Source organism: Octopus sinensis, linkage group LG9 (genome assembly GCF_006345805.1).
Source record: "Octopus sinensis linkage group LG9, ASM634580v1, whole genome shotgun sequence".
Classification (NCBI taxonomy): Eukaryota; Metazoa; Mollusca; class Cephalopoda; order Octopoda; family Octopodidae; genus Octopus; species Octopus sinensis.
Genome location: NC_043005.1, coordinates 5,759,440 through 5,771,880, shown reverse-complemented (window position 1 = coordinate 5,771,880; position 12,441 = coordinate 5,759,440). Strand labels below are relative to the sequence as shown.

The 12,441-nt window shown below is 35.6% G+C and overlaps 1 protein-coding gene across 5 annotated transcripts in view; it reads right to left on the bottom strand.

The window, feature by feature from the left end:
- Positions 1-707: 707 nt before the first annotated feature.
- LOC115215625 (monocarboxylate transporter 12) overlaps positions 708-12,441 on the bottom strand; it is a 76,213-nt gene continuing 64,479 nt past the window's right edge. For all 5 annotated transcript variants that reach the window (XM_029784862.2, XM_029784861.2, XM_029784860.2 and 2 more), the window contains exons 7-12: positions 11,385-11,512; positions 10,313-10,433; positions 9,235-9,357; positions 6,643-6,852; positions 4,952-5,051; positions 708-1,257 (exon numbers count right to left, since the gene is read on the bottom strand). In XM_029784862.2, coding sequence (XP_029640722.1) covers positions 1,211-1,257; positions 4,952-5,051; positions 6,643-6,852; positions 9,235-9,357; positions 10,313-10,433; positions 11,385-11,512 — 729 coding nt within the window. In that variant the 3' untranslated portion in view covers positions 708-1,210. The remainder of the gene's footprint in view (positions 1,258-4,951; positions 5,052-6,642; positions 6,853-9,234; positions 9,358-10,312; positions 10,434-11,384; positions 11,513-12,441) is intronic.

Sequence of the window (12,441 nt, the reverse complement as noted above, 5' to 3'; positions counted from 1 at the left end):
AACACACGTGGACATGCCTACAAAGTCAGAAAACAACACAGCTCCCATGACTTTCGGAAACATTTTTTCACGCTCAGAGTTGCTGAAGCATGGAATAAACTGCCTGCGTCAGTTGTTGACTGCCATGACACTGCAACCTTTAAGGCCCTCATGCTTTCCGAAATCCGCCGAAACTACACCTGATTATATATACACTTTAGATGAGTTGTAGTGCACCTGAGCACTGTACACAATTATTATTATTATTATTATTATTATTATTATTCACTGAGTTTTCACATTTGTATTTTGATTAGCAATGCAATTATACAATGAAAAAGATAGATCAGTAGTTCTCAATTATAAACACAAATAAAAAGGAAAATTTACTTGAGCACTTATATGGAAATTTAAAAGAACCATTTTAAAGCTACAAATTTATAAAAAAATATGTAAGACTATTGCTTAGGTTTTTTTGGTAAGTAATTGTCTTTATTGTCATACACATAGGCACAGCTTTTTGAGTTAAAAGGTTTGCTTCCCAACCACATGGTTTCAGGTTCAGTCCCACTATGTGATACCTCATGCAAGTCTCTTACCTGCCTCCCAGAACTAGAAACCTTTAAATAAGTATTATCCCAGTATAAGATTACCAATGAAGATAATCATGCTGTCATCAATATTTGTAATAATATAAATAACAAAACCACCATAAACCACAAACACTTTGGAGAAACTCAAAAAATAAATTTAATGAAGTTTATTTTACATACAATTCATAAACTAAGATGAAACCAACACAGGAATTAGATTTATCAGTCAATATTGAATTGTAGTTGTAATTTTGGTTATCTGATCACAGCCCCACAAAATTAAAACTTCTTTAAGATTAAATTAGTCATGATATTTTATTTTTTCATTATATTCGTCTCAGCCTCTTATGTGTTAACTAATCCCTGTTCTGTGCACCGTCTAGTTTCATTCTCAATTGTTTATGTTTTAATAATCTCATGAATATCATGGGAGATTGTCACAATTTTAATTTTCACCATTTTTCTCTTCCTTTGCTTAGGTAGGGTATTTTTTGTCCAGTTTTTAAATAATCTCAAAATACATGATTACATCACCCTAACGAGGAATCCATTATTAGGTTACATAGAGCATACCAGATTTTAACATACTGGCAGATATTAGAGAATGATTGGAATGAGGAGAGAATTTTCTGATAATTTTACTTCTCTTTGCATTTCTCATTGTACATTAGAGTGAACACCATACCTAAACAAATAGAAAAAATACATATGTAGTAACACTTAGATAAATACACTTCAGAATATCACTGAATTAATTTAAAGAATTATTCAGTGTAAGGACAGGCACAAGAAAATTTGGATCATGGTTAACAGATGACACCTTTTGAAATAAGCCTTTGCAGATTTAGGTAGTATAATATATGGATAGTTGTAGGCATATTGTACAAGCAAACTGTGAGACAAAAACGTGTAAGAAAGATGGTAAAATGCTGCATGGTAGTGACACCCAGATATTAGCCTAGGAAAAAAATCATAAAGGCGGAAAAGAAATAACGTGAGTAGAATACACAAGATGTAAAGTATCAAGGGATTTAATTGAGCTAAAGACAGCAGCTTGCATATGCAAGGGAGACAACTGCAAGGGTGCAAAAGGATAATGCATGTTGAATGTAAATAGCATGAACGTTGATAATAGAAGCGATAAAGTGTGGAGACTAATGATGAAATGCCATACTACAGATTTATCTAACTCATGCTACTATCGTAAAAGGAATGTTATGATAAGGAACATATACACTATCCCTTCATCTTACTCTTCCAATAGATTTAAACAAGTGTTTTTCAACCATTTTATCTCATACTTCAATTAAATATGTGCCCTATCATGAATAGATACACAATGGAGTTATGTGTGTTTCGTAGCTCTGTGATTAAGAATCTTGTTTCTCAACCACGTGGTTTCAAATTCAGTCCCACTGCATGATTATATATACACAGTAATCCCTTGCCATATCGCGGTTCACCTTTCACACACTCGGATTTTTCTGGCTAATATAAGTAAATTTATATCACAGACTCCTCAGTATATCATGAGTTTCTGTGGCCAATAGATGTTTATATTTTTTTAGATTTTAATTAGGATCTTTTCCTTTTGAACGGCAGTTTTCAACACAATTTCTAGTTAACTAAACACTTTTAAACTTCGTATACTAGTAGAATGTGTTTATAAAACATCATTTTTTTCTTGGCTTTATTGAGTAAATTCTATAGTTTGTAAGATATTTCCACTTTAAAATCGAGCATTTCGGCAATTTTAACCAATCAAATACGTCCATTTAGGTAAACAACATTCCATGCTGTATGAATATGTCCCTCCTTTAAGAAACAGATTGGGTTTATTTACATTTGCGAAAAAAAAAAAGATACCCCCCCCCCAACCCTAAAACAGATTGAAATGCATTAGATTGATACATCTGATGCTTCTTATATCCAACTTTTCTCTCAGGGCACTTATACTCTGTCATGCATGAACACTGACATTACTCATCCAGCGGAGCATACTAGCTTCATTTCTTACAAGCCTACACATGTCCTCAGCAGTCATAGCTCATGTTTCACTGCCATGTAGCATGGCTGTTTGCACACAGGCATCATACAGTCTGCTTTTTATTCAGCAAGAGCCCTTTGTTACCAACAGAGAAAGGAGCTCTTTGAACTTATTCTAGCAGCTATGCTCTCAGAGCATCCACCCGTGCTATTGACTTGGTCACCTAGGTAACTGAAGCTATCAACTACTTCTAGTTTTCTCCTCTGGTATGTAATGGAATGTATTTTCTGTACGTTTTTCGTATTTATTATACCAGTGCAACTTCCACACATAAAATCTATCTTCCCTGTTAACCTTTCTTTGATATTGCTGCACCTCTTATATGTCATGGGGAAATATTTCCTTGCTCAGAAAAGTGAGGGCTAGTATCAGGAAGGATATCTTGCTGCAGTAAATCTGGCTCAATGAATTCTGTGTAACATATGCAAACATGGAAAAGTGGATGTTAAAACAATAATGAGGATTGATAGATTTAACTTCTGCTAACATCTGGCAACTTCGGTACTTTTAGCAGAATCCACTCTATTGCAAGCTTTCAGGTCAGGTTTCTAGTTTGAGAACCTCTCTTCTTCCAGCAAAAACAATGTACATGTTACCAAGCCAATCTCATTCATGGGCAATGGTTAGTTCTTTAGTGTAACCTGGTTATTACAGATTTGATTATCTGCATGCAACTGGGGAAGCCATTTTTACTGCAAGATTTCTTTCTGCTATTATGTGGGTGTATGGCAAAGAGGTTAAGAAGTTAACTTTTTAATCATAAATTTCCACATTCTTAGTGGTAAGCTTAACTAAGGTATCAGACTTAACCCTTAGGTGGTATATGTAATCCTTCACCCAGTTTAACACATGGCACATTAAGCAGAGTTGTAAGTATTTGGGCTAAATTTCCATACTCATATCTTCCTTCTTCCCTCCCTTCCATTAGCCTTTGAAGAGTCATGAATACAACCTTTTCTCTTGATTAAAAGGTATAAAAAGAAAATTCCCATTGCGCCACCTTCAGCAAGTGTATTTTTACTAGTAGACACAGGTCACCATAAACCTTTGAAATTGGGAGAGAAGGTGTAATTGAAAGGACCCAGTCTTGTATGTCTGTGGAATACTCAACCACTCACACTATAATCCAGTAGGCAATCCTATTTACCAGACAAGTTATATATTCATCATTAAATTTAAAATGAATTCCACTGGCATAGCTTGTGGCATGTGAACCACACAGCACAGCCAGTTTATGTTTGCTGTGATCAACAATATGTTACATTTAAGCAAGTAGGTGTTAAGTTGGTTCCTGCACAGAATAGACAAAACCCATGCTATACGACTGGACTATTGGAGTGGCATAGCATAGGGTGTAAAAACCACATAGAGCAGTCAAAACCTATGTTACACTACTAAAGTGTTCCATCCTCTCTCTTTGCAGTGAGTACACTGAAAGACTGCAATAAGTTTACAAGTGTCTGTGGAATACTCAGCCACTTTACACTATAACATATGGAGCATAGTTCCATTGGACATTTGGAATCTTCATTTGGAGGAAACCGATAGGATCTCTCCAAATTGTCAACATGATATTAGAGTGAAACTGACGTCAGCTGAACAGACTGAACCAAGTAAAGAGAAAAAATACAATGGCTAAGAAGTTTGCTTCCCAACCACATGGTTTGGGGTTCAGTCTCACTGCACAGCACCTTAGGCAAGTGTCATCTACTATAGTCCCAGCTTGACCAAAGCATTTTGAGTGCATTTCATAAACAGAAACTGAAAAAGCTAATCATTTATGAGAATGTGTGTGAGTTTACTTCTCTTGATGCTACACAATTGTTGTAAATGAGTATCCCTGTCATTCATTTCTAATATCTGTGTAAACATGTCTGGCCATGGGGAATTGTTATCTCTCATAGAAAATGTGAGGGTTAACTCAATAAACATCATTTGACTCATACAAGCATGGAAAAGTGGACATTAACACAATAATGATAATGTGTATGTATTTTTTCATAATGATATGATTTGCACATCTTTGAATGAGATTATATAAAATATTGAGACACATAGAAAAGTGTTGTGTATAGAAACAATCCATACATGCCAAGATGAAGAAAACAAAAATCAGTGTTATAAGGATATGTGCATTGTTCATATCCAAAGACTGGGTTTCAAAGATAGGTGTTCACAGATGAGATGATACAATATCATATGGTGACATTTCAATCAGTGGACTCATTCAATTTCATGATGGCATGGGAAAAAGAAATTAAAATGGCAATGATTGTAAAGCTTTCTTTGTGTGTAAGGTTTAAAAGAATCAATAGAGAATAGATAAACTTACAAACAGCTGCCATACCACCAGAGAGAAGGAACATTCCATGCCATTCAAGAATTGGTTTCAGTTTGATTGCAAGTAAACATCCAACCGAACCACTAACTACCTGTAGAAAGAAGCAAGAGAATCATCATAAACCTCATCCAGATTATTATTCATTTTTAATTATTTTATACATTTTAATGGCATAGAAGTTAAAAAGGATATATTAAAATTTTGCAGAGTCCTCCAAGACTAGGAGGTTGGGGGAGAAAAGAAAAAAGTAAAGTTATAGGTTATCTTCAGACAAGAAACCTGTTAGGATACTTATAATGGAGTTCTTCATCAACATCATGTAACATCCATCTTCCATACTGGTATGGATTAGATGGTTTAACAAAATCCAAACCAGTGAAATTACATTGAGCTCCTGTATCTACCTAGGCATGGTTTCTATGGCTGGGTGGCTTTCCTAATGCTTTACAGTGTGTACTGGGTACTTTTCTCATGTCACCAGCACTCATGGTTGCTGAGTAACTTACAAGACAAAGAAAAAGAACCAAGTGATACTGCAGTAGGTGTGTGTGTGTGTGTGTGTGTGTGATTTGACTTCACTAAAAGCATCAGCAAAGGTACATGGCCTAGTGGTTAAGGTGTTGTAGTCATGATTGCTAGATTGTAGGTTCAATTCCCAACATACTGCCAAAATCAGGCAGCACATTATGTTCTTGAGCAAAACACCTCATTTCATATTGCTCCAGTTCCCCTTTCAATTAGTGGTGAATGTTGGCCTGCATGCCTAGCCAGTGGGGTGGTATCTTTCAAATGATGCAAAGTGCATTTTGACCAGCAATGTGTAGCAACATGTAATAGTCTGGTTGGTCACATGATCATGTGAAAAGTATCAAGGGCCAGGCGGTAGTATTAAATAAAACAAAGGTTTAAGGCTAATACTCAAGACCATGTAGAAAGCATTCATCACAGCACCACAGTTTCAATTCTATCCAGTTCTGCTTACAAGATTTGCATCAATTTGAGATGACACGACTAAGAAGAAAATGTTTTAAGCAAGGAAGCACACACACACACACCTGTGTACAATCGCCATCATTTTTACATCTATTTTTCTATGCTGGTATAAGCTGGGTGATTTGATAGAATCCAACAGGCCAGAGAACCATGTCTTGCTCCAATATCTCAGTTTTGGTATGGTTTCTACAATTGGATGCATTTCCTAACACCAACCACTTGCAAAGTGTACTGGGTATATTTTTCATTGCACTACAGATGTTGTTTGGGTGTCAGCAAGACTAAAGAACTCTCTCAAGCCATGTTGTTTGGAATAAATATCATAAGGCACTTTGTCCTATGCTAGGGTGCAGGCATGGCTGTTTGTTTGAAATTCTTGCTCCTCAACTATTTGCATGACACTTTGGACATGTGTCTGCTACTCTAGTCCCTGGCCGACCAAAGTCTTGTGAGGGGGATTTGGCAAATAAAAGTTGAAAGAAGCCTGTTGTATATATATGCATATGCATGAATATATGTTTGTATGTATCCTTGTCTTGACATCATGGGATAGTTGTAAACTTGTCACCATATTCAAGCAATGTTCATTTCCAGGAAGACAGCATGTAAATTAAACTACAAGCCACAAGGTGAAATGACAGAAACTTTGTAAACATGAACTACATCAAAGAAATGAAAGAATTACTTACGTGTGTAGAGAACAGCATTCCATAAATGATTAAATAATATCTCTTTCCAAAATAGCGATGTGTTGCTGCTGGTAATAGAGCAAAGGTACCAGGAAATGTGAGGTATAAAAGAACGACCCATAGACCGTACATATACTGGCCTCCCAATTCAGTCAGGCTTAAACTACACAGCAAAACTGCAAGAATAATTGACAAGATCAGCATGGACCACTGAAATAAAAGAGTTTATACACAATTAATATATACACCTGTCTACACATATACACATGCAATCTTTATATAATCAATAGTAACTTATAAGTTATTAACATTGTAATTTTTACAACTATCAGCCTTATCTTTAGAGTGAATATTTGCAATATTTATATGGTCGATGTGTGTGTATTTGTTCAACTTTGGAACTGCTATTGCTATAAACTACTATCAAATTATCCTCTCTATTCATGGATTTATTCAATGAATACCCATTTTAATTGAATATAATTGGATGTCTCCTCCCTTTCTAGACATAATGAACCACAACAAGGATCATTAATGAGGAATTTTCTTTTCTTCCACTGTTACATATCTTTAACGTAGACAGCAATAGTCAACCTATAAAATCCTCACTCAACACAATGTTACAATAGCTGGGATATTTGAGAAACAACTGTCAGAGACTTAACCTAACCTTTTATTACATAGCTAAATTAAATGTCCTTGTCAAGTCTTGCCAAACTGATTGCCTTTTCTTTTCCAATTTAATCTATATTGTCTACACACACACACACACACACAATCTATTTAATAGCCAATATAAATGTTAGTTGATTGGTTTCTCCAGTCAAGCTTTACATGGTACAGAATAAGGGAGAGATACTAAAAGAAATAGAGTTAACATAAACTTCCTAATTCAAAGTTATCTAAATTAAAACCTTCCATCAAAATTTCATCTTAATTCGTTTCAAATACCAGCTTAAAGTTATTTCATTAAATTTTTCATTATTTTCAAAATTAATTGAAACAAAACCAGTGTATTTCAACATAAATATGGTAACAAATGGTTTAATAACCTTTCTCTCTCTCTACATGCTTATACCTTGTGCTATGGAAGTACACAACATCAGGTTCCATACAAAAGAAAGAAAAGCTCTCTGGTCTTCTGAATGATTGGTCTGTAGTTCTTTCTTTCACCATGTCTAATATGGAATCAGTTGTTAACTATTGTTATTATCACTGGATTTTTATCTCTCCGACAGCCTTTTGGTAGAATATCTGTAGAGCCAGTTCCAGTGAAGATCTTATCCTATGTCACACATCAATGCTCTAGTTCTTGAGAACACTGGTAAAAGCAATGCAGTTGCCCATGTTATCAATAAAGCTTTAGACCAGGCCTGGCCAACTCGAATTACATTGCAAGTTACTTTAATCACAAAGCTTTTTGAGGGCTGCTTGTATACTTTATGTGCTAATAGTCAAATAATCAAATTACAGAATCTAGAGTTTATCATACTTTTCGTATGTTTAATATTGAAAGCATTTTGCTTTCTCATGCTATTATTACAATAATGAATGAATGATCATTGATTCAACATGAAATATTATCATTGCAAAAACAGTAGTATCTTTGTTTTTTACTTTTCATTACAATCTTTAATTTTTGATAAAAGTTTTAAAATGTTTGCTTAAATAAACCCATTTCAAGAAAGTATCAAGTGGGCTGCATGCAGCCTGTGGGCCTCAAGTTGGCCAGCCCTGCGTTAGACCATATGTGCTGAAGATCTAACAAGCTTTTTAACACTCAGTCATTGCCTAAAATCAGATCCTTGCTAACAGGTCATTCTATCATATCCACAGTGTTTACACAAAGCTCTTTCTCACTTCATCTTTATCAATGCAGGTGTTTTGTGAATCTTGGTTATCTTTCTCTTATCTTTATTCATGAATCAATTCACTACCAAGTTTCCTATGTAGATGGCACTGCTCATAATTTGGAATACATATCACCTTAATACATTGCCATCATTATTTCTTCTAATTTTTTTCTAATAGGTGTATGAAAATTTTGTCCTTTCTTTGAAGTATGAGCACATCCATGCAAATAACTGTCTTCAATTAAAATGAAAAAACAAAACAAACAATTTTGTCTTGCAAACTTTGTGTTGCACACAGTTTTACCTTTGTATGCTATTCATAAAATGTGTGGGGTGTGTGTGCATACAACTGCATAACTAGCCATCATGCTATCAGTGAACAAAACACTGCTTTGAAAACCTCTTACAATTGGTATGGACATGTGATGCACATGGATGAGGAGAACTGTTTAAAGTGTTGTCCACTTAATGTGGATGGAGCTTGCAGAAAAGGGAGACTCAGGAAAACATGGGATGAAGTGATGAAGGCTGATCTCGAGACATTGAACATCATGGAGGAAATGACAAAGGACTGGAAAGGCTGACAATATGCAGTTCTTAATAAGATCTGCCACTTTGATGAAACTTGAGATCCTGGAAGTAGTAGTTGAGACTGGAGAAATAGCAACAGAGATAAAAAAAAAGAGCACAAAAAAACAAAGAGGAGACAGATTTTATCATTGTTAATGAAAGTAATTACCTTGAAAGATATTTTATCACCAATAAATCCCCACATTAGTCTGGAGATAGCATTACCAACGCTTCCCAGAGCACCGATCATAGCGAGAAAATAATCATTGTGAATAAATGTCTGACCATAGGCCTGAAAATTAAAACAGATATTGGTTAAGGAAATATTGAGTAGAAAGTCCTTTATTGCTTTTGTTTAATTTGTCAAATCATGCATAATGAGTGAATGTGCTTATTTGTTTTATGTCTGTTTTTCCATACTCTAGCAGAGTTAGGTCTTACAGCTGGATCAATGATCTTCTGGTTCTTAAATATTACCTGCGTTTCAAGTAAAGAATCTCTTATTCCATGTGCTTTTGAAGGTGCAAAGCAAGTGAATGTGTTGTTGACAGGAGAAATGACAATAATTATAACACTGCTTGCAGCTTGCATCTGTCATACAGCACAATTGTTTACATACACATTTATAAAATATATGATGGACTTCTTTGTCTCCATTTACCAAACTCACTTGTAAGGTTTTAGGTGCTTGGGCCTACTTGCCTAATGTGCTGAACTGTGGGTCTGAAATTGAAACAGTGTGGTTGGGAAGCAAATCTTTTAATTACAGCCTTGCCTGTGTCTGTTAGTATGCATACACACATATGTGGTTGGTTGAGATGACATCCACCTCCCACTAGTCATGTCTTATTTCTGTTAAAAGAACATTGTTCTCACCTCAGTTTACATCATAAAGCCTAACTGCATGTAACAAATAAAAATAAAAACTTCAAAAACGAGAGTTTATCTGTTCATTTGGCTGCTAAAAATAACAGTCAAATCTTCAAGTCATACTCAAATAGGATTTGACAGCTACGAAGCTAAACAAGACCAGCAAACTTCTTAACCATTCAGCCATTACATCCCTACACCTCTGGAGATACTATGATAAAAAGAAGCAGTGGAGATGCTCATAAATGAAATGCTTTTAATCATGGATCTCTTCAATCAGAGCATCTTAGAACTAAACAACAATTTATAGATGAGGATATTTCTAGGAATCAGAGCATCATGAGAATACAAAATATGTGAAAGCCTTATCATGTTACCTTGTATAATGATGAGAAGAAATCTGTGCTTTGGTTTAAGAAGAGCAATATCAACCAGAGGAGGTAGAACTGCCGTGTCTTTAATGCCATTTTTGGTGTTATTTCTCTCTCTAGTGATTCCCTGGAGAAAGAAGTAATAGTAATGATAGTAGTAGTAGTAGTAGTAGTAACAGCAGCAGCATCAATGGTGGTGGTGTTTGTGGCTATTGTATCAAAATGGAAATGGTATAGTAGAGGTGATGATTGTGGTGGTAGCAATAGTACAGCAGTGGTGATTGCCAGGGTAGTGTCAGTACTATGATTATAGTTGTAATAGTAATGATGGTGATGGTGGTAATGGGCAATATAGTAATAGTTGTTGTAAAAGTAGTCCTAGAAGTAGTGATAATAGTATGGTGGTTGTGGTGGTTGTAATGATTACTAATGGGTTCAACAGTTAACAAGCTAACAACGGGCTCTATGTGGCCTCCAAATCTCCCACAAATCATGTTACCACTTTAAAAAATAAGGACACCTTCAACAATGTAGCCCTAGGATATTGCCATGGTTGGAATGTATTTAATCATAATGCTGACGACAACAACAATGAAGAAGCAAAGTGTTTTTTCTTTCTTTATCATTTAGTCAGTGGAAGAATAACGATGATCACAGACATTAGTTCTACCTAAACTGGGTGGATTAGGTTAGCATAATCAAGTTGCCATACTTAATGTATCAGATTTTCCAATCTGAAATTCTGCAGATAAAGGTTTTAGAGATGGAGAGCAAAGAGAGGGTTCTTGAGAAATTAATTGCCACATAAAAAAAACACTCAGTACACTCTGTAAAGTGGTTGGTCTTATGAAGGGCATCCAGCTATAGAAACCATGTCAAAACAGAAAATAGAGCCTGGTGTAGTCCCCAACCCATGCCAGCATTAATTAATGAAGATGATAATGATAGTGTAGTGTGTTTCTGAAGGCATACCATTCCTCATTGGAAATATATAAAATATATAGTAGTGCAAGGTATTTCTAGAAACATACTCAACCACATAGAAAATATAAATAAAAAATATATCTTCATTACTTACTTTTTAGTTTCAGGCTTGTGAATTAACTGCCGGTCATATTCTATATGCTCTTCATCCTCATCTTCTTCCTCTCCATTTTCATCATGATCAGCATTTTTGGTTAATGGTAGCAAGATGGTATCAGGGATCTAAATTGAAAAAAATATATATCTTCATTGCATTTTGTAAGCCCTTAAATTATTGGTTTGTGGGACCACTACCAAAGACTTAATAGCTGTGTTATGCATCTGAGATAAACCAAGCCAGTGAACTCCATCCCTCTCCATGTTATAGTGTATCAGAGTACTTTATACAAAAAGCCCTTCATCCCTCTGTGAATGATGGTACCTATTAACCCTTTCTCCCCAAGATCCAGGCTTTGTGCCTATTTTAAGAACAATTTTAAGGTGATGCGCTGGTAGAATTGTTAAGGCATTAAACAAAATGTCTAGAACTATTTCCTCCAATTCATTGTTCTGGTATGACTCCTTTGTGAATCACCGCATTTTCAATTTGGGTGACTAAATCATAACCCACACTGCCAGATATTTTAAGCCTCTCAGCGTCGATTCCTGATGGCTTTCCCTGTCTTCATATGCTTAATTGCTTTATCTACCAAGGTACTGTCGATTCGGATTGCTGATCCCTCAGTTGGGTCAACATTTGGTAGACTTTCCTCTTCCCATTCATTCTCCACATCAGCAGTCTTCCATAATGGCATTTTCAAGCCTTTTTCCTTTGCACAATCACTAAATGCAAGTGAAGCATCATCCATGCAAACACATTGCTCTCCTATGACATCCACAATTTTCTCTTACACACTGTCTTGCAATCCGAAACATCTCAAGTCTTTAATCCTCATGTCGCTAAACATAGGCAAACTTCTTCTCTGCTTCTCTTCTGGCAAGATATACCTGTCTCCTAGCTTCTGGTTATTTCATACAGTTCTCTGCTATCCCCACCAACTCTTCCAGGCCTGATTCTTTGCTCTGATAGCCCTGTCAGCAACATTGTTCCACCACCGCGTCACCCAAAGTCTAGATTGGGTAAAATTTTCCTGTAAAATTTTCGGTGGAAA